Source organism: Mobula birostris, chromosome 19 (genome assembly GCF_030028105.1).
Source record: "Mobula birostris isolate sMobBir1 chromosome 19, sMobBir1.hap1, whole genome shotgun sequence".
Lineage (NCBI taxonomy): Eukaryota > Metazoa > Chordata > Chondrichthyes > Myliobatiformes > Myliobatidae > Mobula > Mobula birostris.
Genome location: NC_092388.1, coordinates 10,200,007 through 10,225,690, shown reverse-complemented (window position 1 = coordinate 10,225,690; position 25,684 = coordinate 10,200,007). Strand labels below are relative to the sequence as shown.

Sequence of the window (25,684 nt, the reverse complement as noted above, 5' to 3'; positions counted from 1 at the left end):
TCCACTGGAAAAACAGGAGAGCTGAATGTAGCTAATCAATCTTGTGTCCATGGTAAGCCTCAGTCTCATGTCTGTTCACTGTTTTCTCTATCAACATGCATGCAACAGAAGGTGCTGGGCTCATGAACTTCAATAAGACTGAGACCCAACTTGTTAGTTGCCCATACTGCTTCGTTCTCTCACCCAGACTTCTGTTGCTATCTTCCATTGCATTTGGTTTGTACTGTAATCTTCCTCTTCTCTCTCCCCATTTGCCTTTCCACTTTTGAAGCCCATTTGCTGATCTGTTTATTCCATTCTCATTAAACAGCTGACTACACAACTTCATTCAGTTCCCTTGCCTCAGATACTGTGCCCCTTTATTTCAATTCTGTTTTCATTACTCTCAAAATAAACCCTTGATCCCTCTATCCCTATAAATAGATTTCATCTCCAAATCCTGTTTCCCACGTCCTTGAATGTACATTAAATCTACTCCCATCTTTCCACCTGAATATATTTCTTAATATACACAAGAGACTGGATTATACAGAGATGCTGGAAATCAAGAGACCATACAAAATGCTGGAGGAACATCTATGAAGGGGAGCAAACAGCCAATGTTTCTGGCTGCGACCTTTCATCAATATTGGAAAGGAAAGGGGCAGAAGCCAGAATAAGAATTTGAGGTAGGGGAAAGGAGTACAAGCAGGAATGCGATAGGTGTGAAGCCACTATAGAGGAAAGGTAGGTGGGGGCGGGGAGAGGGAATGGTGAGAAGCTGGGAGGTAATGGGTGGAAAAGGTAAAAGGCTGGAGGAGGAGGAAAGATAGGAGAGGATGGTAGACCATGGGAGAAAGGGAAGGAGGAGAGACAGCAGAGGAAAGTAATAAGCTAGTGAGGAGAAGATTAAAAGGGGAGCCTGATAGGAATGGGGGAAAAAAAGGATAAGGGAGAGGAGGAGAAATTACCAGGTTGGAGAAATCGATGAACATGTTGTCATTTGGAGGCCACCCAGACTCTTATCCATCGATTCATGTTTCCATGACACATCAGTATTAAAACACTCTGATCAAAGCCCCAATAAAATTGAGAGGGTCAAAAACAAATCTCCATCTTTGCATAACATTCCCTGTTTCAAACTTGACGAGAACTACTCAGTGAGGAGATTATTGATCTTAAAGGAAGCCACCAATGCAGCAGAATATAAGGTCATCATGGTAATTGGGGCATTAAAGGAGTGTGGGGAGGGGAGGAGGAAAGCTGTGGAATAGCAATGCTGATGTTTGGTGAAAGCTTCGCAGACGTTAACCACATCTTAGTACAGACTAGGAGAGTGTGTAGGAAAGTGAGTCACCTCCAAGTCCCCAGTAAAGAGCATTAAAGAGTTTTGCCTGATGTTTGGTTCATTATATATCTTGGTGTTAACTCTAATTAAAGATTTAAACATTAGCTTTATTTGTCAAATGGTACATCAAAACATACAATGAAATGTGTTGTTTATGTCAATAACCAACAGAGAGAAGAGTCTTGGCCTGAAATGTCAGCTGTTTATTTCTTTTCATAGTTGCTCTCTGACCTGCTGAGTTCCTCCAGCATTTTGTGTGTGCTACTCTGGTTTTCCAGTATTTCCAGAATCACTTGTGTTATAGTCTGAGGATTGTGTTGGGGGCGGTCTTCAGGTGTTGCCATGCTACCTAGCATCAACATAGCATGCCCAGAACTTACCAATTCTAACTGTATGGCTTTGGAATGTGGGAAGAAACCAGAGCACCTGGAGAATGCCCACACAGTCATATGGAGGTTCTACAAACTACTTACAGACAGTGGCAGGAATTGAACACCAATCGATGATTGCTGGCACTACAACGAGTTTTGCTAACTGCCACATTATAACTCTCTGGTCCCTGAATCTGAAGGCACAAATACATTTGCAAGAAAAAGTTTCTGAACCCATTGCAATTACCTGCTTTTCTGCATTAATTGTTCATAAAATGTGGCCTGATCTTCACCTAAGTCACATTAATAGACAAAAACAATCTGCCTAAACTAATAATGCACAAACAATTGTATTACTTCTCGTCAAAATTAAGTACACCATTTAAGCAATCACAGCCTAGGTTCAAAAAAAGTATGTGAACCTCTGGGGTAATGCCTTCTACAGAAGCTATTTGGACTCAATGAGATGAGATTGGAGATGTGGGTTGTAGAGGTGCCCTGTCCTATAAAAAAGACACACAAAATCAGATTACTGACAGAGCCTGCTCTTCTCTAGAAAGATCTGTTTATGTGCTCCATGTCTCACTCAAAACAACTTTCTGAGGACCTTGGAAGAAGAATCATAGAGGTGCATGAAGCTGGAAAAGACTACAAAAGCATTTCTAAAGATTTGAGTGTTCATCAGTCCACAGTAAGAGAAAATCTCTACAAATAGATGAACCTCTCTCTAGAAGAGTTGGTACTCTCTGTAGGAGCAGGCATTCCTGCAGAGATCACACCAAGAGCACAATGTGAAACGCTGAATGAGTTATAATAGAACCCAAGGGTAACAACAAAAGACTTGTAGAAATCTTTAGAACTTGCTAAAATCTCTGTTCATGTGTCCACTGTAAGAAAAACACTGAACACGAATGGTGCTTATTGAAAGACACCATTCAGGAAATCACTGTTCACCAAAAAAAATGTTGCATGTCGCAAGTTTGCAAGACACCTGGATGCTCCATGCTTCTGGGACAATGCTCTGTGGACAGATGAGACAAAAGTTTGAACTTTTTGCCAGAAATGCATACCGCCAGTTTGGAGGACAAAGGACGCTGCACACCAAAACCAAATCCTCATCCCAATTGTGAAGCATGGTGGAAGGAGCTTTAGGGTTTGGGACTGCTTTGCTACCTCAGGGCATGGACAGCTTAAAATCATTGAGGGAAGAATGAATTCAGAATTGTATCAAGACATTCTACTGGAAAATGTCAGGGTTGCACTCCAACACCTGAAGCTTAATAGATGTTGGATGATGCAACAAGACAATGATCCAAAACACAAGAATAAATCAACAACAGAGTCGTTTAAGAAGAATCAGAATCAGGTTTACTATCACTGGCACGTGTCGTGAAATTTGTTAACTTAGCAGCAGTAGTTCAATGCAATACGTAATATAGAAGAAAGAAAATAAATAAATAAATTACAGTATACATATATTGAATAGCTTAAAAATTGTGCAAAAACAAATAATATATATTTAGAAAGTGAGATGGTGTTCAAGGGTTCAATGTCCATTTAGGAATTGAATGGCAGATGGGAAGAAGCTGTTCCTGAATTGCTGAGTGTGTGCCTTCAGGCTTCTGTACCTCCTACCTGATGGTAACACTGAGGAAAGGGCATGCCCTGGGTGCTGGAGGTCCTTAATAATGGATGCTGCCTTTCTGAGACACTGCTCCTTGAAGATGTCCTGGGTATTTTGTAGGCTAGTAACTAACATGGAGCCAACTAAATTTACAACCCTCTGCAACTTCTTTTGGTCCTGTGCAGTAGCACCCCCGCCCCCCCCCCCCCCATAATAGACAGTGATGCAGCCTGTCAGAATGCTCTCCATGGTACAAATATAGAAGTTTTTGAGTGTATTTATTGACATACCAAATCTCTTCAAACTCCTAATGAAGTATAGTCACTGTCTTGCATAGAAGGCATTGAGTTTGTCTGGTAGTAAAGCATTGCTGTCATTTCAAATCCGTATTTTGAAATGGCAAAGTCAGAGTCCAGACCTTAACCCAATTGAGATGCTGTGACATGACCTGAAGAGGGCTGTTCATGCAAGGTATCCCAGAAATATTGATGAACTGAAATAGTTTTGTATGGAGGAATGATCAAAAGTTCCTCCTTGCCATTGTGCAAGTCTGATCAGCATCTATAGGAAATGTTCGTTGGGGGTTATTGCTGCTAAAGGAGGTTCTACCAGTTATTAAGTACAAGGGTTCACATACTTTTTCCAACCTGGACTGTGAATGATTAAACAATGTGTTCAATAAGGACGTGAAAAGTACATTTTATTTGTGTGTTATCAGTTTAGGCAGATTGTGTTTGTCTATTATTGTTACAGATGAAGATCAGACCACATTTTATGAGCAATTAATGCAGAAAACCAGGTAACCCTTGCAAAGGGTTCACAGACTTTTTCTTGCAAATGTACATCCGGAGACTTGAGCACAAATTGAAGACAATCACCATGGTGCACCACTGTTGGTGATACCACCTTCGGAAAAAAAAAATTACTTCTGTTTGCCTTTGTTGATAACTGGTTATAAAGCACATCGTGGCAATCGTTTAAGCATCTTGTTCCAAAATAGCTATATTGCAAATAAACGCTTGTGAATGAAAGGTAGTATTGGTGAGAAAAAAAAGACATCAGCATTTTTAACAGTGTTTTAATATCTTCAATTAAAATGGAAATCTGAACTTGGGCAATTAAATTTTCTGACAGATGTTTGGTACTAATTATTGAATGACTTCCTTAAAAATATCAAGCACAATTTTTAATGCCATGCTTTGAGAGTAACTAGTAGGTAAGTACCCTACTTCTATAGATGCACAGTAGAGAGTATCCTAACCGACTGGTTCATAGCCTGGTATTAAATCATCAAGGCCCAGGAATAGAAAAGTCTACTCCATCACAGTTAAGCAGTCACCACATTGAATATATTTACATGGAGTGCTGCCACAAGAAAGCAGCATGCACTCAACCTTCCCCCCCCCCCACCGCCCCCCAACCCATTCTTCTGAACTCCTGCAAATACAGGCCTGGAGCCATCAAACACTTAATGTACATTAACCATTTCATCCCTGGGATCATTCTGGTAAACCTCCTCTGGACCCTCTCCGATGCAGTACATCTTTTTCTAGAAACAGGGCTCAAAACTCACAATACTCCACATGTGGTTTGGCCGCACCCTCTAAAGCCTCAGCATTGCAAATTTGCTTTTAATTCAAGCCCTTTGGGATTTTGGGAATTTTTTTTATTTGAGAGTAATGAAAGGCTGGTGTGGGAATATCTGCCATTACGTGGGTATATATTTTTTGTCACCAACCTGCGGATTAAGAAGTGTTGGAATGAATTTCCAATATGTAAACACTGCAGAAAAATGTTTCTGCAGATATTTGATGGAACCTGTCACAGCTGTGATGCATAACATTAACAATGTGTTGACCCTCACTGTTACCTCAAAGAACACTTGACTCTGATGCTCAGGAGTGCCTGTGGAATTAAGAGCACCCAAAGAAATAAGGGAGAAATGGAAGCAAAAAGGTAAGTCCTAATTCTGGCATGGTAATATTTGTATATGGAGTAATTACTTCATCCTTTCATGATGCAAAACCCACACAGAGTTTCCCTTATTCTACCGTGCAAAAGTCTTCCATCTGCTCTCAGCAAGGTCAGATCAAGGATAGCTAACTCTTAAAGAGATATAATGTGCTGCTTTACTGTAGATAACTTTAAGATTTATTGAAAAATGTTAAGAATAGCCTGACAAGTTTCAGGGAGGAATGTCTGAAAACATTTTGAAAACAACACAAGAGGTGGAAAGGCTCTTCAACACACTTTCTGTTTGAGTATTTGGATTTGGCAAAGTAGAGTCAGAAAAGTACAGCACAGAAAAAAGCCCTTCTGCCATCTGGACCGTACTGAGATTATTTTGAAATTTCTGACAAATTAATCTTGAGATGTTACAGGTTTGAAGTATCTGAGCTAAATTTCAATGATCTAATTTTGAGATTAATTTTACTCTCAGAAATTACTTCATTTATCATTTTTTTCTACTCTTTAAAATTCTTGTGACCATAAAATAGGGAAAGGGCACTTGTGTCATTTTATAAGATATAGATTTCTATACCTTATGATGTAAGTGCTCTGTTTCACATCAGATTCCACTATTCCTGCTGACAAATCCTATCCAGAGGTGTAGCAGAACTGTGTCTCTTCTACAGATTCCTTGTTAACATCCATGATTTCAAAATGCTTCATACAATAGGTTGCAATTTTTAACACAGTTTGTTGAATATGACAAAATGCCAGCCTTTAACATTCAAATCACGTTATCCCTCACACAGTAAATGTCCTCAACAGCTTTTTTTTAAAACGATGGCTGTGGGAAACTTTTACATCTCCTGTGCCTTTATTTCCCTGATGATTAAATCTCATTGTTCAACATATCCCAGCTTCTGGGAAAGGAACATGTGGCTTTTCTTCCTCACCTCACCATATGAACACAGTGGCATTCCTCACCTTACCATGCGAACATTGTACCATATCTTTACCTTACTATATGAACACAGTCGGATTTCCTTGAGAAAAGTAAGGTCCACAAACAGCCCCAAAGACAAGGAGATGCACAGACTGGATTGGACATAGTGTACTGGAGCTCTGGTCTGTTCTTAAGCTTTTCTGCTGCATTTCTACTGCACTTTCAGCAGGATATTCTGGAAAAACGACCTTTGAGCTAAATCACTGTAAAGTAGCTCATTACCTAGAATGTGCCTGATTACCTTAAGCCTTTCTAAAGTAAAAGCAAGAACAATAGGATGCAAGCAATTCTGAGATTGGTGATAGGTTATGTAGTAATTTTTGGTGACAGGATATACAGTGATCTCATTCTGTTCTATAATCTTTATAAATACAAAGCTTATATATCACAATTATCAATTTGAATTAGGAAATAATAATGCCAGATCAAGGTAAGTGAGGTTATGACTTCATAAAATAAAACTGGACAATTTTTTTCAGAAGTGTTGCTTCCTGAGATTTTTTTTAGTTTATGACAGACCGCTTGAAGCTGAATACAAATATTATTTCAGACTACTGGTATCACATAGGAATTTGGAGAAACAAGAAACTAATTTTTGTTGAATATTTTGTTTATTTGCTTGTACTCAGTGTCTGGGGCTTCTTGCTTGTCCAACAAAAACCAGCCAGCATTGATGGATTCCAGTTGCCCTGATACCATTTCTCTATGACTGCAATGTCCTGGTGAAACCTTTCACCGTGCTCGTCACTGACAGTGCCAAGATTTGCAGGGCAGAAGTCTAAATGGGAATGCAGAAAATGAATCTTTAGTGATATGTTGCACTTCATGGTTTTGTATACTCAAAGCATGTTGTCAACCAACTGCATGTAGTTTGGTGCTCTGCAGTTGCCAAGAAAATTTTCATCGTCATCCTTGAATGCCTTCCATGCAATTTTCACCAGTCCCACTAGAAGTCCTTCGAGTTGCCTGTCATTGATGATCTGATATTTTGATCAACAACAATGCCTTCCTTAATTTTGGCATCAGATATTCTAACTTGAATTATGAATTGAAAGAACAAATAAAGATGATTTCAAAAAATGGTGCATGATAAGGAAATTTCATGGTGACTTTTCATGATTAGCAGCCCAAAATCCATAAGACACACCCAAAAGTATTGAGGAAGCAAAATATTTGTCCAGTGTAATCAGCGGTTGCTCTTTGATATAATCTGATTGATTGGTCTGGTATCTTGACATAATCTCATTGACAATTAGCATTTAGCAGTGCACTCACAATACTAACTGAATTGGAAGTGGATGAATCCTTGTTTAATTGTGGTGACATTGCTAGTTCGGATATTGATGTTGCAAACTCATAAAATGTACCAAGTTTTGTAAAGTCAGTGACTGATGGTAATGGCCTGCCGCGTGGCCATTTGATCTTTGGTTATATGCATTGTTCTGTTGTCTTGGTAGGAACATATTAGTTTCTCTTAGTGCCCTTTCTTGGGAAAATGAACACACAAAATACTTGAGGAGCTCAGTAGGTCAGGCAGCATCTAAGCCTGACCTACTGAGTTCTTCCAGTATTTTGTATGTGTTACTCTGGATTTCCAGCATCTGCAAAATCTCTTGTGCTTTGAAAATGGAATCTGCTTGGTCTATTGTTTCCTCTGTATGGTGAACCTTTGCTGATGAATGTAGTGCATGCTCCCTGATTATGTGATTGTGAAGACTATAACTCTCCGATGTGCTCCTGAGGTGTACAGATTAGGAACGACCAGATTCGAGGTCACATATGTGCAATTATTTGATTTCTTGGATATAAAGTGGACCTGACGGCCAAGGTTTTCACACAGAGGATGGTGGGTAAGTGGAATGAGCAGCTAGCAGAAGTGGTAGCGGCCATTACAATTATATTTAAAAGACATTTAGATATTTACATGGATAAGAAAGGTTTTTAACTTTAGGGATACATCATAGTAACAGGCCCTTCCAGCCCAATGAGTCTGGCGCTGCCAAATTACTCCATGTGCCCAATAAAACTACCAACCCGTACATATTTAGAACGTGTTAGGAAACTGGAGCACCCAGGGTCACAGGAAAAACGTACAAAATTCTTACAGATAGCAGTGGGAATTGAACCCGGGTCACTGGTGCTGTAATAGCATTACAGTAACTAGTAACTAGATTAAGAGAACTATGGGCAAAAGGCAGGCAAACGATCTGCTGCTCCAGACAAGCATGGATATTGCATCCCAGTTATCTACATGATATGCAAACCAGGGCACTATGATATGCACAGCAAGCTGTTACCCAAGCAGGTTCTCCCCATCTACACAGTTGATGAATCCAAAGGAACTGCAGAGTCCAATACAGTTCAGCATCAGCGGTGTCGCAGGATGTGCCAGTCAGCATTGAAGTCAATGTAGGACTGCATCAGGGATTACACCACTGGACTTCTCCTCGGGGTTTACTCCCGAAGCTTTCCCCATGAGTGGTTATAGCCACAAGGCAGTGGAAGTTTAAGATCAGAGGTTTCTTCTGGGTGAGCTGCCTACTACAGCTAATGAGCTCCATCACCCAGAGCAACTGGTTTTAGAGAGTCAATAATCCACCTTTGCCCCTTCTATCAGTAGAAACAGTTCTGCCGGGCATAGTAGCTAAGCCAGACGTGAAGGCCAGGAGCTGGACTTGGTTATTTGAGGCTATTTGAGACACACACCGTTCGGAGCCTTTATTAGGTAGTGGAAGTTTGTCCCCCTACCTTCCCAGCTATAATAACCTTAAGGAAAATGATACAAGCTCAGGAATGCAACTTGGTCAGTATGGATGAGTTGGGCAGAAAGGACTATTCCCATAACTCGGTGATTCTATATGCTAAATAAGCTTGGTGCCCTGGATTGTGAAAGGCACAACGATTCAGCACCTTTCGATCCTACGTGATCTCTTTGTCAGGAATTTATTTCATTTTTTTTATTAACAGCCACGCCAACCCCTTTGTCTATCTGCTTGAACTTTAAGCTCCCAGCTATAATCTTCTTTCAGCGAAGATTCAGTGATGCTCAAAAAGTCATACACTCCAATCTCTTAACTGTGCTACAAGTCCATTTATCTGATTCTATATACTACATGCAATCTATTATAACGCCTTCAGTCCTGTATTCATCACCCTTTTCCATTTTGTCCCCCTTTTACATTGCAACTCACGCCGTTGACTGCAATTTTGCCCTATCATCAGTCTCACTACACACTGCCTCTGTTTGTAAACCAACTGGCCCAGCTTCATCTATCACTCAGGTTCCCATCCCACTGCCAAATTAATTTAAACCCTCCCGAACAGCTGTATCAAACCTGCCCACAACGATATTGATCCCCCTCCGGTTCAGTTGTAACCCGTCCATTCTGTACAGGTCGTACCTCCCCAAGAAGAGATCCCAATGATCCAGAAATCTCAACCCCTCTCTCTGCACCAGTTACTCGGCCACGAATTTATTCGCTAAATCATCCTATTCTTACCCACACTGGCGCGTGGCACGGACAGCAATCCAGAGATTATTATCCTGGAGGTCCTGTTCTTCAGCTTTCCACCTTGCTTAATCGCGCTCCAGAACCGCGACCCCTTTTCTACCTATGTTATTAGTGCCAATATGTACCAAGATTCCTGGCTACTCACCCTTTCCCTTTTGAATTCTGTGGACCCGATCCGAGACATCACGGACTCTGGCGCCTGAGAGGCAATATACTATTAGATAGATAGATAGACATACTTTATTGATCCCGAGGGAAATTGGGTTTCGTTACAGTTGCACCAACCAAGAAGAGTATAAATATAGCAATATAAAAACATAAATAATTAAATAGTAATATGTAAATTATGCCAGATGGAAATAAGTCCAGGACCAGCCTATTGGCTCAGGGTGTCTGAACCTCCAAGGGAGGAGTTGTAAAGTTTGATGGCCACAGGCAGGTATGACTTCCCATGACGCTCTGTGTTGCATCTCGGTGGAATGAGTCTCTGGCTGAATATACTCCTGTGCCCAACCAGTACATTATGTAGTGGATGGGAGACATTGTCCCAGATAGCATGCAACTTAGACAGCATCCTCTTTTCAGACACCACCGTGAGAGAGTCCAGTTCCATCCCCACAACATCACTGGCCTTATGAATGAGTTTGTTGATTCTGTTGGTGTCTGCTACCCTCAGCCTGCTGCCCCAGCACACAACAGCAAACATGATCGCACTGGCCACCACAGAACATCCTCAGCATCGTCCGGCAGATGTTAAAGGACCTCAGTCTCCTCAGGAAATAGAGACATTCCTATAGAAATAGAAATATTCCTCTAGCTATGGAATTTCCTACCACTACTGCAGTCCTCTTTCACCTCTCCTCTGAGCCACAGCGCAGGCTCGGTACTAGAGAGCCGCCGCTGCTCCCTAGAGTAGGACGTCCCATCCACAGCATCCAAAGAGCTATTCCAGTTATTGATGGGAACGGGCACGTGAGGTATTCTGTACCGGCTACCCGTTTCCTTGAATAACGCAGCTTTCAAGTGAAAACAATAGCCAGACGAGAGTGAAGTCAAAGGGCTGTTGAATATCCGTCTCCACCATTGATTACAGTGAGGAGACCTAGACGGGAAATGAGCCGGAATCGCCAACTCTCCAGCTCAATACAGAATATGGGTGCCACAATACACACAGAGAAGCCGGGGCAATGCGGTTAATTTCCAGTAGTTTGTTGACTACTTTTCAGTACTTAGTTGAGTAGTGTTTTGCCCCATTGCTGGTCATTTGCTTTCTGATGCAGTTTCAATCTGGGAGTTTACTTAAGAATGGGCATTAAGCATAACAGTGCAAAAAGATTTGGATTTACACAGCATTTCCATGATGTCAAGACAGATTAAACAGGCAATGAAATACTTTTGAAGTGTTTGTTGCTCTAGACTCCAAATATGCCCACTCCTAGAGGTCTATAGTGCCAGCAGCTATGTTTCCAATCTTACTCGATTAGGATCAGAAATCTAGCGCTGGTTTACTTTGAGGCCCGATCTATTTTTTTTTCCCAGCTTCAGCTTTGGGTAAGGTGCATGGAACTTCCCGTCTGTTTTAGGCAGAAATCAAAGGCCTCTCTCCCTCATAATCTATGTGTTCCCAGCAAAATCTCTTCATTCCGTTCGTGAAACGTTGAACAGTCCTTTGATGTTTGCGGTACCTACTGAGCCTAGAAACTATGACGGTCTAAAAGAGGCGTTCCCATGGCTAGCAACCTTCCTCTGATTTTCCCTTGATAAAACCTGCAATTGTGTTATAATTACTGTTTCTATTTTCGTCATTACAGTTTGATTTTGACTCCTAATGTACACTGTCCAGGTCGACCAAATGCCTTACCAATCCGATCATCTATTCGTGTCATCGATTTGTAGCCTTCTGTTTCTTTGTCCACAAACTGTCCAAAGATGTTGTCATGGCCCAAGTATGAAGTATATCTCTGTATTTCTGTCTTGACTCTGTATTTTCCTGGGTCGCATTTAAAAACTACCTCTTCCGCTTGTATATCGTACAACTTGCTCGCCACGTGTAGTAGTGCATTCCGTTTGAAACGCAGATCGACTCTGTCAACCCATGGAGAGAACCAATGAGCCTTGTGCGGACATGGAGACCACACCAGCTGTGAAAACCGTTCGGGTTTGGGCCTTCTGACCAGACGTCCGAAGGAAGGTCCGCTCCGATGTTTGGAACTTGATTTGGGACTCGTGGTCAAAATCGCACCCAAGAATTATCCGGCAAACAAGAGGAATTCTGCAGATGCTGGAAATTCAAGCAACACACATCAAAGTTGCTGGTGAACGCAGCAGGCCAGGCAGCATCTCTAGGAAGAGGTACAGTCGACGTTTCAGGCTGAGATCCTTCGTCAGGACCCTTAGTCCTTAGTCCTGACGAAGGGTCTCGGCCTGAAACGTCGACTGTACCTGTTCCTGGAAGTGCTGCCTGGCCTGCTGCGTTCACCAGCAACTTTGAATTATCCGGCAAATTACTTTTATGGACCTTTGGATTCGAGCACTGAATTGTCACCTTCACTTTGTCCCAAATTCCCACCTCTGATAGTCCCGGCGGTGTTAACCTAGGCGGCTGGAACGGCAGGGAGGGGCAGGGGAAGGACTTGTTGTGATGTTTGGAGGGTGCTTGTGCAGGCAGATAGCTCAAATAACGCGCCTGGCGAAACAGCTCGTCCAACAGGTGGAAAATACAGCTTGCCTGGCATACAATAGGGTTCTTTACCCATACCAGTCGCCTTCAGTTACGTGTTACTGATTCTCGTCTGTCAGGTAGAGCGATGGAGATGTAATCGAAACCCGAGCAGCGCTGAATGTGAAAGAGAATGTAACATTAATGAGAGGTAAGATGAGAATCGTACTCTGGTTGATTTCTTATTGTGGTTAAGCGATAGGGCATTTTTAAATTCTCCAAGTGTTCAGTTACTAACAATCTCAATTGAACCCGGAGGCTACAAATAGGAATGGTATTCGGTATCAGTTTATAGGCGCGTGTCGGAAGCAGTGACAGATACGAATGTAACTCCTGACGATAGGTAGATTGCTGAATTTTCACCTGTAATTATGTAGCGGACCGCTAATGAAATTCTGCACATTGGTGGTACCAGGAATGAGTACCCACTTGGATGAAATTGGTGCCAAGATGGACTGCCGAATTGTTGCGAAGTTTTACTACAAATAAAAATAAACACTAATGTTGCTTTTCCAAAGTTCTCCCCCTTCCGGGTGTTTTCAATCAATATTAGACACAAGACATACTGCAGACGCTGGAAATTAGAGCGATACACACAAAGTGCTAAAGGAGCTCGGCAGGTCAGACAGCATCTATGAATGGGAATAAACTGTTGACGTTTCGGGCCGAGATTCTTCACCAGGACCCTTCCCCGCAGGCTTACATTTTGAGAGTTGGCTTACTCAGTTATTCCACAGCGTTTCTCCCTGGATCTAATTCCGCAACCATTTAGGCAATTTTGTGAGCCTGGGTGGTAATATGGACCGTGCCAGCTGTGAAGACCGCTCAGGGTTTGGGCCTTCATAGCAGACATCCCAAAGTCCGCAACGATAGGTTCTGTGGTTTGGGACTAGTGGCCAAAATCGCACTCTGAATTATCCAGGAAGTTACATTAATGGAGCCGTTGTGGCCTGTGGGGAATCTGTTGAAGGCTGTCTGCGCTTGCTGGGAGTTTGAGACAAGTACCGCTGCTCCAGGTACGTTGTACAGCATATATATATATGTCTCACATTTTCTTCCATCAGGACATCTGGCATTTGCTGGAGGCACGGCTGTTGAATGCTATTCCTCAAAATGTCGGGAGGGACTTTAAACGTTTGTTTGTTGTTTATTTTTTGGTGGGTTTACGTTTTACCTTCCCTTCTGGTTTTGTCCCCTTATGTCCCAAGTGCTGGTTTGTGGAGTCTTAATTGGGGAAACCCGCTTTGGAGCTGCACTCCAGTTAAAACGTTTTCACTCTGTCTAAAGAATAAAAACTCTGACTTTTAAAACAAAAATAAGTGGAACATCCAGTTGGCCAAGCAGCATCTGTTGAGCAAGGTGCTATCTGCTGCCTTTTCTCTCCCCACAGCTGTTACCTGACCAGCTGAGGCTTTATAGGGTCTGAAACCTTATTTGGAATATTGTCGCCAGTTTTGGGCTCCTTATCTAAGAGCAGATGTACTGACATTGGAGATGGTCCAGTGGATGTTCACCAGAATGGTCCTGTGAATGAAAGGGGTAAATGCATGAAGAACTTTTGATAGCACTAGGCCTGTACTCACTGGAGTTTAGAAGAATGAAATCTATCAAAATCATATATGTCCTGGGACATTTGCCTGAGACATTTCAGTGGTTCCTGGTTCTGGCCTGAGAAGTTTCAGTGGTGTCCTGTTTCTGGCCTGAGATGCTCCAGTGATGTTCTGGTTCTGGCCTGAGATGTTCCAGTGATGACCTTGGACGGGGATGAATGACCAGCAACAATGGCAACCACCTTCTTCTGTGAGGTGCAGTGTTACTGGACCATTTCCCGTCTGATTCCTCATTGACTTTGTTTTAACCACAACACCATTTGATGCTGCACTCAGTCAGACTTTGCCTTTAGCTAACTCTCACTTCAACAGACACCTTCTGGAAACCAGAGGGCAGGTGAACCAAGATGGATTGTGTCATGGTCCGGTCTGTGAAGTTTATATTCCGGTTCATGGTTCGGTCCGTGGACTCATGACTCCGGGTCTTCCAGCTGTCCCTTGTTTTGTTTGAGTTAATCATAGGCACCTGATTCCCATCTTGGAGCTTGGAATATAAGTAGCCTTAAGGTTGAGTGTGGGCTGCTGGTTTGTCTTGCCAAGATCCCCTGGGAGCACCCTGCCGGTGGAAGGCTAGTGCGGCCATTTGCCATATTTAGGCCACGTTGGGGAACCATCCCCTCATGGAGCCTTGCTGTCAGTAGTCGGAGCTGTCTTTGTTGTTTCCCAGGCCCGCTGAGTGGCTGCCAGCCACTCCGAGCTAGGTAGGGATCCGCCTGTTTCTGTAGCCAGCTGAGGTCGCTGGCAGTAACTGAGACTTGGAGCAAATCTGAAGCAGAGATGGAACTGTCTGTCGTTCTTCGACGTTTGTCTCTTCTTGTCCTTGCCTCCATGGGATAAGTCAGGCTGTTCTGCTGTTGCCCTGTAGGGGGCTCTATGTTGTCTTGTCCTTGCCTGCGTGGGGTAAGTCAGGCCGTTCTGCCGTTGCCCTGCTGGGAGATTTGTCTTGTCTTTGCCTCTGTTGGGTAAGTCCGGCCATTCTGCCATTACTCAACAGGTAGACCTGTCCCACCTTGGTGTGGAGATAAAGTTGAGTCCCGGCTTGTCGAAGGATAAGTCCCCGCTCTATGTTAATGTACAGTTCCCAGTCTGTCTCCGAGTTCCAGCCTCTGAGTTATCAGCTTCCGCATCTCAAAGATCCAAGGCCTCAGCCTGCAGCCAAGCTCAAGTTCCAAGACCCCGGCCTGCAGCCAAGCTCAAGATCCAAGACCCCAGCCTGTTTCCAAGCTCAAGAGCCAAGACCCCAGACTCAAGCCTTAAGAGCCAAGACCCCAGACTCAAACCTTAAGAGCCAAGACACCAGCCACGTCCTGTCCGGTAGCCATGTCATGTCCTTGCTTGGTCCTGGGGTCCGAGCCTGAGGCAAGACCCAGGTCCTGGATCATTGTCCAGTCTCTGGCTCGGAGTCCAAGCCCAGGCTCCTAGCTCATAGTTCCTTGTCCGGGTTCCCTGTGTCTAGTCCATGTCCTAGCCCAAGTCTGCGTTCTTGACCCTGCTCCTTGCCTGTATCCTCTCACGTCCCTACTCTAGTCAAGTCCTGTTCCTTGTACTTCAGTGTCTGTGTCTTGCATTTGGGTCCGTTCCCAATGCCCCCATTGTGACAGATTGTGCAATGATACTTTCATCAGCCAACTGACAAGCGAGGCTCCATTGAATGGGCAGTGATAGTCTTTCCCTCTCCTTCTCCTTGTTCCCCTTTCCTGGCATTCCTCTATTCTGCTCAGACTGTTCTCCCTTTCTGTCAGCCTCTGTCCCTCTAGCTCATCAACACACCCCATCCCCTCTTCTACTCAACGCTATACATTTCCACCCCTCCTTCCCTCCACTCCATCTACTGAAACCTTCCCCTTCACTTACTCATACTCCTACCTCATCCCCATTACTCACCCTATTCCTTTATCTCACCTCTTCACCCTCTCCTTCCCCAATCTCTCCCCCTGCATTTCTCCCCACACCATCTTTCTCTCCCCTCCCCACATCCCCTTACCTCACCTCTTCACCCTCCGTTTCCCATTATTGTATCTCTTACTCTTGCTGCATCCATCTTTGCATAAGACCATAAGACATAGAAACAGAATTAGGCTATTTGGCCCATCGGGTCTGCTGTGCAATTCAATCGTACCTGATTTATTTTTCCTCTTAATCCCATTTTCCTGTAACCTTTGACACCCTTACGAATCAAGAACCTGTCAACCCCTGCTTTAAATATACCCAACGATCTGGTAAAATATATTTGGCCCAGACTAGTTGGGCTGAAGGGCCTGTTTCTGTAATGTAGCGTTCTATAGCCATCCATGGCAATGAATTCCACAGATTCACCACCCTCTGGCTAAAGAAATTCCTGCTCATCTCTGATCTAAAGGGATGCCTTTGCATTCTGGGGTCGTGCCCTCTGGTTTGAGACTCCTCCACTATTGTAAACATCCTCTCCATATCCACTCTATCTAGGCTTTCAATATTCGGAACCATCAACTTCTCACACATTAACCATTCCATTCCCAGAAGCTCTCATAAACCTCCTCTAAACCCCACAGCTTCCCCCTTCCTCCCCCACACCTACACCTTTGGCATCCCCATACATTTCTCCCACATGGCCTTACTTCATCTTTTCAACTTCCCTCTTTTCCCTTCCCCACCTCCAACTTCCTTATCCCTGTGCACACCTATCCACACAATTACCTCCAGCTCCTCCTCACCCCTCCCCTACCTCCTTCATGTTGCATCTTGGGCACAATATCAGTGAAAGGATGGCCTGATCCGGAGGTCAGTTCCCAATGCCACTCTGTGTTGAGGTGCTTGCTGGCTGTGAAGGAATTCAGCTTTTGCGCCCTGTTGAGCTTATTGTTCTCCCCCAGAAATCCTGCGTGAGAAACACAACTTGGCGCACAGGATTAAGATCTCCTGAGTGGTAATTTAAAATTCCATTCCGATATGTGGATAGCAAGGGAGCACTGATATGTTTCACCCCATAATCAGAGGGAAAATGCAAGTGGAATATCCCAATTACCACCTCTACCCACTAACCCACCACGCCACATCCCCAACCACCACTTTACCATTTCCTGTCAGTCACCTTAAACACACTCTTTTCTTAGTGTCACTTTATGAACATATGAATTGTTCTATGTATATAAGCTATCGAATGTATTTATATTTATTGTCTTTTTATTTTATTTTGTTTTTTTTGTGCTGCATCAGATCCAGAGTAACAATTATTTCATTCTCCTATACACTTGTGTACTGGAAATGACATTAAGAAATCTTGAATTGTGCAATCTGAAACCACAATTAGTAAACATTACTGTTATGAAGATGTGACAAGTAGTTATTAATTCAAAGGAATTTTTATTTAATTGTGACTTCTTACAGTTAGAAAGCAGCTTTGTGTGTGATTTATCTGGTTGCCTTCAATTGCTCACACCTCAACCTTACTTCCAATAAAGTAACATTATGTCCTCCCCATAGAACATATGAAAAATATAATTTAGAGCGCACTTTACAGACTTGACGATACAATTTGCTATACACAACAAAGTAACCCCATCAATATATGTTTCTTAATACTGCCACAAGGTAGAAGTAAATACTTGTAGAAAGTAATTATTGGAATTATTAATCAAGAATTTACATGCATTGATGACAAGTTTATGAGTATTTTGACATCCAAAATGCTGTTTCCATTTTTATTTGAGCAGTACCAAGAAGGTCACACACTATTATGATCTCCTGTCAATAAGCCAACGAGACTAGAAAGGTCCAAATTTTATCCTTGCTCTATGAGCCGAACACTTCACCATCTGTAAGGCTGGAAAGGCCAATGTACTTCAAGTGCGGCACTGGGATACCATGTTGAAAGCTTAACTATTACAGATGGAATGCAGTGAGTTTCAGTTAAAAGGCATTGATGAGCTTATTAATACAAGAGGAATTCAAAGAAAAAAATACAGTAACCATAAGTAGGAGGCTTAACTTAAAAAAAAATCCTTTAACCACCTCCTTAATATGCTTTTTCTTGACAACCACAGGCACATGTAGGCACAATGGTTGCAGGAATTGGCAACAGAGAAATATTTAACTCTACTTGCAACAAGTAACTACAAAGTGCTTATAAACTTCATCCACTGGGACAAAGCTGTTCAGTTCCACATGACAGAACAATGTATCAAAGTGGTATTTAACAGGAAAAGTATATATTTTAAAAGAACAAATTACCAGATATTTCCTGGAAGGGAAGGGGGGAAAATTAAAAAAAAATATGTATTTTGTTGAAAAAGTAATGTGCAAAGCCCCCTGCACATCTCTCTCTCATTTAATAATTTTAATAAAAATTTGTAAATTTGTAGTTTTACATACAGCGGAAACGTCAACATATTTCCCACACCGATGTATCTTTACTGTACTAAATATGCACAAAATTACTCCACACTGACAGTTAGAAATGCTTGCTGATGTGAACCAAAAGGTTATAATGATGCCTGGAACAAGTTGCAGACGGTGGAGTTACTTTAAAACTAGGTCTATAGAAAGAAATAAGTGATTTTTTTAAAGATATCTGTAGAAAGAAGTTAGTGATTTTCAGACTGAAAGCACATCGTATCTTTCTATTATTTTTAAAATCTATTTTTGTAGACAATGGATGAAGAAATTAGGAAAGATTTATAATAGGCAGCCAGATAGATAACCTATATTACACTAACGCTGGATGTTAAACCTCCCACAGCATCTTCAAAATAATCAGAAGCATTTTACATCTTATAGGGTCCACTTTGGTCAGCCAGCTTTGGGTTATGTATCGAGGCAATAAAATTATAAATTATAAAAAGAACTCATTGAAGATACAACAGTTATAAAATAAGTCAATGGATTCACTGCATATAAACATAATGAAATGTGAACATTGGCAGCATATAAACTTGACAAAATGTTTCAGCACCTTATGTAAAACAATGGATTGTAGGTACTATGAGCATGTGTACAAAAGCATGTTGCCTACAGTCCAAAGATACATCATTCTAAAAGATACAAATAAAATGAAGCACACACTTTAAAAAAGCTGAAACTAGTAGTGTTTGAAAGGTTGCTGAACCCATCCTACAGAGGATGTCTTGGTTTGCAATTGCCGGTGAAGCACTGGATTTGTTGTTACAGCCCACCCAGCAAATATACATATTTATGTATGCATGTATATAGGATAGATTTTACACATATATGTTTACTGTTGCATTTTTCTGATGATCTCAGCAGATACTGGAGGGTGGAAATTAATGGTGTGGTGCCTCAGACCCTGTGCAGTCTTGTAGCTTTTCCCACAGCGGCATTTGTACTGTTTGCGGACGCGTATCTGGGTCCGATGCCCGTTCTTAGCATGGTATTTTATACCATTTACATTCTGTTGAGAAAGCAAAGCAGAATTAAGTTGCAATTCCATTTAAAAGGCACAAAATTAAAGAGTCTGAGCACAGTTCTAAACCATATCATCTATTCTTCTCATTTAAAAGAATGAGCGGGGATCTTATTAAAACTTATCAAATACTGAAAGGCCAAGATAGAGTGGATGTGGAGAGCATTCCTAGAATGAGGGAGTCTAGGACCAGGGGGTCCTACATCATCCTTTTGAAACGGAGATGAGGAGGAATTTCATCAGCCAGAGGGGGATGGACCTGTGGAATTCATTGTCACAAAGAGCTGTGGAGGCAAAGTCATTGGGGATATTTAAAGCAGAGGTTGACAGGTTCTTAATTAGAAAGGGTGTCAAAGTTATGGGAAGAAGGCAGGACAATGGGGTAGAGAAGGATAATACTTTCAAGGACTCTTCATTTCATATTCTCGATATTTATTGCTTATTTATTTATTATTATTATTTTTGTTTTTGTATTTGTACAGTTTGTTGTCTTGTGCACACTGGTTGAATGCCCAGTTGGTGCAGTCTTTCATTATTCTACTCTGGATATTATTCTAGTATCAATTTATTGAATATACCCGCAAGAAAATGAATCTCAGGGTTGTTTTTGATGACATATATGTACTTTGATAATAAATTTACTTTGAAATCATCCATGCTGGGGTAGAACATAGAAACCAGCACATACAGGCCCTTCGGCCCACAATGTTGTGCCGACCATGTAACCTACTCTAGAAACTGCCTAGAATTTCCTTACCGCATAACCCTCTATTTTTCTAAGCTCCATGCACCCTAAGAGGCTCTTAAAGGACACTACTGTATCCGCCTCTTCCACCGTCACTGGCAGTGCATTCAATGACACACCACTCACTGTGTGAAAAACTTGTCTCTGACATCTCCCGCATCTACTTCAAAACACCTTAAAACTATGCCCCCTTGTGTTAAGACATTTCAGCCTATCCACATGATCAATGCCTCTCATCATCTTATATACCTCTATCAGGTCACCTCTCATCCTCCGTTGCTCCAAGGAGAAAAGGCCAAGTTCATTCAACCTATTCTCATAAGGCTGCCCTCCAATTGTAAATCTCCTCTGCGCACTCTCTATAGTATCCACACCCTTCCTGTAGTGAGGTGACCAGAAGTGAACACAGTACTCGAAGTGGGATCTGACCAATATCTTATATAGCTGTAACATTATCTCACAGCTCTTGAACTCAATCCCACAGATGATGAAAGATAACACACCATAGGCCTTCTTAACAACATTGTCAACCTGTGCAGCAGCTTTGAGTGTCCTATGGACGCAGACCCCAAGATCACTCTGATCCTCCACACTGCAAGAGTCTTATGTTAATATTATATTCTGTCTTCAAACTTGACCACCAAAATGAACCACTTCAGACTTATTAAAGTCAGGACCAACAGTCTACGGGACAGCTTCTTTCTACAAGCCATTAGACTTTTATATTCACATGTCTGTAAATTGCAACGGAGTGATAATGCAAATATTTTTACTCCCTCGTTGTGGGAGGGACGTAAGATTTAAATAAATTCAATTCAATCTGGGTTGAAATCCATCTGCCACTTCTCAACCCAGTTCTGCATCCTAGTGACGTCCCGCTGTAACCTACCCTCCAGACCACCAACAACACCCCCAACCTCTGTGTCATCAGCAAACTTACTAACCCACCCTTCTATTTCCTCATCCAGGTCATTTATGAAAATCATAAAGAGGAAGGGTCCCAGAACAGATCCCTCTGGAACATCGCTGGCCTCCATGCAGAATACAACCACTCTTTGCCTTCTGTGGGCAAGCCAGTTCTGGATACACAGAACAAGGTATCCTTGGATCCCATGCCTCTTTACTTTCTGAATGAGCCTTGCTTGGGTAACCTTATCAAATGCCGTACTGAAATCCATATGCAGTACATCCACTGCTCTTCTTTCATCAATGTGTTTTGTTACATCCTCAAATAATTCAATCAGGTTCGTAAGGCATGACCTGCCTTTGACAAAACCATGCTGACTATCACAACCCTGATTATGTTTCTCCAAGCGCTCATAAATCCTGCTTCTCAGGATCTTCTCCAACAACCTGCCCACTACTGAAGTAAGACTCACTGGTCTGCAATTTCCTGGGTTACCTCTACTCCCTTTCTTGAACAAGGGAACAACATTTGCAACCCTCCAATCCTCTGGAACCTCTCCCGTCCCTATTGATGATGCAAAGATCATCACCAGAAGCTCAGCAATCTTCCCCCCTTGCTTCCCACAGCAGCCTGGGGTATATCTCGTCTGGACCTGGCAACTTATCTAACACTGCTTCTCAAAAGCTCCAGCACATCCTCTTTCTTAATGTTTATATGCTCAAGCATTTCAATCCTCTGTAAGTCATCCCCACAATTGCCAAGGTTCTTTTCCCTGTTGAATACTCAAACAAACTATTCATTATGTACCTCCGCTACCTTCTCCGACTCCATGCGTACGTTTCCACTATTGCACCTGATTGGTCCTATTCTCACACGGTTCATCCTCTTGCTCTTCACATACTTGTAGAATGCCCTGGGGTTTTCCTTAATCCTGCTCACCAAGGCCTTCTCATGGGCACTTCTAGTTCTCCTAATTTCATTCTTAAGCTCCTTTCTGGCAACCATGTAATTTTATACAGCTCTAACAGTAACTAGTTTCTTGACTCTTTCATAAGCTTTTCTTTCGTCTTAACTAGATTTTCTACATGCTTTGTACACCATGGTTCTTTTACCCTACCATCCTTTCCTTGCCTCAATGCAGAGCGCCATGCAAATATTCTCTGAACATTTCAGCCACATTTCAGCCTTGTATCCCTGAGAACATCTGCTCCCAAGTTCCATATTTTCCCCTACCCCAATTAAATGTTTTCCCAAACTGCCTGCTCCCATCCCTCTCCAACACTATGGTAAAGGAGATAGAGTTGTGATCACCAACTCCAAAATGCTTTCCTGCTGAGAGATCTGACACCTGACCAGGTTCACTTCCCAATACCAGATCAAGTACAACCTCTCCTCTAGTTAGTTTATCTACATATTGTGTCAGGAAGCCTTCCTGAACACACCTAACAAACTCCACCCCATCCAAACTCTTTCCTCTAAGGAGATGCCAGTCAATATCAGGGAAGTTAAAACAGCCCTATTATTATTGCACTGTTCCAGAGTCTACCTTCCCATCTGCTCCTCGATATTTCTGTTACTATTGGGTGAGTGTGGTTTATAAAAACACCCAGTAGAGTTAATGCCCCCTTCCTGTTTCTGACTTCCACCAGCATGACTTCCTCCTTTTCTGCAGCCATACTATCCCAGATTAGCAGTGCCACAGCCCCACCTTTCTTGCCCCCCCCCGCCCTTTTTGCACACTCAGCAGCCGATTCTGCACCTGAGGCATCCAAGTCTCTGTAATGGCCACAATGTCATAGATCCGCATATTGATCCATGGTCCAAGTTCATCCGCCTTGTTTATAATACACCTTGCATGAAAATAGATACATCTCAAATCGTCTGGCTCAGTGCATCTTTGCCCTATCATTTGATTCTCCTTCCTCACCAACTCCCTACAAGCTGCCAAAGCCCCATCCTCTGCCTCTTCACTTCGGTTCCCACCCCCTTGCAAATCTAGTTTAAACCCTCCCCAATAGCATTAGCAAACCTCCCTCCCAGGATATAGGTTCCCCTCCAGTTCAGGTGCAACCCTTCCCGCTTGTGCAGATCACCCCTTTCCCAGAAAAAGTTCCAATGATCCAGTAACTTGAAACCCTGCCCCCTGCACCATCTTCTCAGCCACTCATTCGTCTGGTGCTATCTTCCTGTTCTGACCTTCCCTAGGTTGTTGCACCAGGAGTAATCCCAAGAATAGAACCTTGGAGGTCCTGCTCTTCCACCTAACTCCCTAAACTTACTGTGTAGGACATCTACTGCTCTCCTGCCTCTGTCTTTGGTATCAACATGTACCACGACCTCCGGCTGCTCACCCTCCCCTTCCAGAATATTCTGCAGCCGCTCAGAGACATCTTGGACCATAGCACCTGGGAGGCAACACACTATCCTGCACAGCAGACTCGATGGGCTGAATGGCCTAATTCTGGTCCTATGTCTATGGTCTTAAAAAATATAATTTCCAGTGTTATTCCAAATTGAAAGAAAAATTCGCAAACTACTCAACCAGCCTAAGCATTGGTACCGGTTTATTATTGTCACATGTACTGAGATACAGTGAAAAGCTTGTATTGCATTCTGTTTATTCAGATCAAATCATTACACAGTGTATTGAGGGAGAACAAGGTAAAACAATAACAATGCAAGATAAAGTGTAACAGCTACAGAGAAATAGCAGTGCAGGTAAATAGTAAGGCGCAAGATCATAATGAGGTAGATCAAGTGGTCATGAGTCTAAATAATTGTACTAGGGAACTCTTTCATAGTCTTACAACAATGAAGTAGAAGCTGACTTCGAGCCACTTTTTAATTTTTCTAACGTATCCCCAGTTTAATAGAATAAACATTTAATTTGATTCTCTTTATTACACCGACAGTAGAAAATCAGAGTTATTACAACTCAGGAGATACAGGAGACTGCAGCTGCTGGAATCTGGGGTAATCCACTATCTGCTGGAGGAACTCAGCGGGTCGACCATCATCGGTGGGAGGATAGACAATGCTGATGTTGTGGATCAAGGAGATGCATCAACACTGGGAATGGAGAGGTGAGGTGGTCACTGATGTTTCTGCATATCTCCCTCCAGCAGCCGTTTCCCATCTTCACATTTCTCTCCGCCCACCTTGCTCCATTTGTTGGGTTTTTCTTTCCCCTCCTCTCTCTTTGTCCACCTCCATCTATTATTCACCTTTCACAGGTTTACAACTTCACCCTCCCTACCTCCCTTATCTTCTCTACCTGACACTACTTGCCTGTCATGTTACATTGCTCTCAGTACACCAATCACTTCACATTTCTTTCTTGTCTCTTTCCTTCTCGTCTCTGTGCTGGCTATCTCTCACTTCTCCACTCCGAATCCTGACGCCGGATTCTGGCCCAAAATGTTGACTACTTCTTTCCTCTCAGAGATGCTGCTCGACCTGCTGAGTTCTTCCACCTATCGTTTGTAGTTACAACACAATGTGTTTTTTTTGGCTCCATGTGGTATGTGTATAGTCTGCAAGGGCGGGTTCTTACTGTGTCTTTTTCTTCTTCAGGTATCTGTCTGAAAGTCTTCTGAAATGATGCAGCCTTCTTTCATCATACACTCAATCTCTGTTTCACTCTGTCTAGAGTCTAGACCAGGGTTTCTCAATTGGCGTTCCACGAAAGATCGTGATTTAAAAAAAGACATTGTTTTTCGAGCTTCATGCAAAGCGCGATGCTAGCCATCTCAGTGGAGGGCAGCGACTCAGCAGACCCACTAGCAACCTCATTAGAGGTCTCTCAGACTAGAATGTCAGGGTGCAGTATGACTGTGTTTATTCTGTTGAGTCCATTCTCAGCTTTTGATGCAAGATAGGGGAGGCCGTTGATAACTGGTGAGCACTGTATTGCATAGAGGGGAGGATAGCAGGTTGATGGTGAGTGCTGTATTGCACTGAGGGGAGGACGGTAGCCTGATCGGGAGCGTGAAGTGCGTTTTCCAAGCATTGAATAGACTCACTCATTTTATATTTTATTAACTCCTGTGTTTTGCATGACAGGTCTGATCGTCTGATTTTTGAATTACAGTTCTGAGTCATTTCACTGCCTACTAGTGCAACAATGACACAAAAAAAAGTCTGTCTTTACAGTGAAAGCTATTTATCAATGTGTTTTACATGGACTGGTGGTCCAAGTTGTCCTATTCCATTGTGCCTAGTCTGTGGCAAACAACTTAGAAATGCGCCTTATAAAAAATAACAACTGGGATTCGGGCGCTTGGGCAGGAGGATCATTCCTGCATCTCCCTCTTCTTCTCAGCAGTTGCTCTTCGGGATTCCTCAAAATCCTTGGCTGCTTCATGGATCAGCGTCTCCAGCAGTGTGTCACAAACTTAAGCTGCTGCCTAAGTTGGTGATTGTACCTCTTGCGCAGGGCACCACGATCTCACTCGCCCTGAAAGAGTTCTCCGTAGAGTGCTGCTTTCAGTAACCTGGAGTTGTCCACGCGGGACAGGT

General features: G+C 42.7%; 1 protein-coding gene across 5 annotated transcripts in view; it reads right to left on the bottom strand.

Annotated features, from left to right (window-relative positions):
* Nucleotides 1–17,363: 17,363 nt before the first annotated feature.
* jazf1b (JAZF zinc finger 1b) overlaps nucleotides 17,364–25,684 on the bottom strand; it is a 249,902-nt gene continuing 241,581 nt past the window's right edge. For 3 of the 5 annotated variants that reach the window (XM_072283206.1, XM_072283207.1, XM_072283205.1), the window contains one exon: nucleotides 17,364–19,502. In XM_072283206.1, coding sequence (XP_072139307.1) covers nucleotides 19,326–19,502 — 177 coding nt within the window. In that variant the 3' untranslated portion in view covers nucleotides 17,364–19,325. The remainder of the gene's footprint in view (nucleotides 19,503–25,684) is intronic. The other 2 variants (XM_072283203.1, XM_072283208.1) reach the window with 2 other exon arrangements.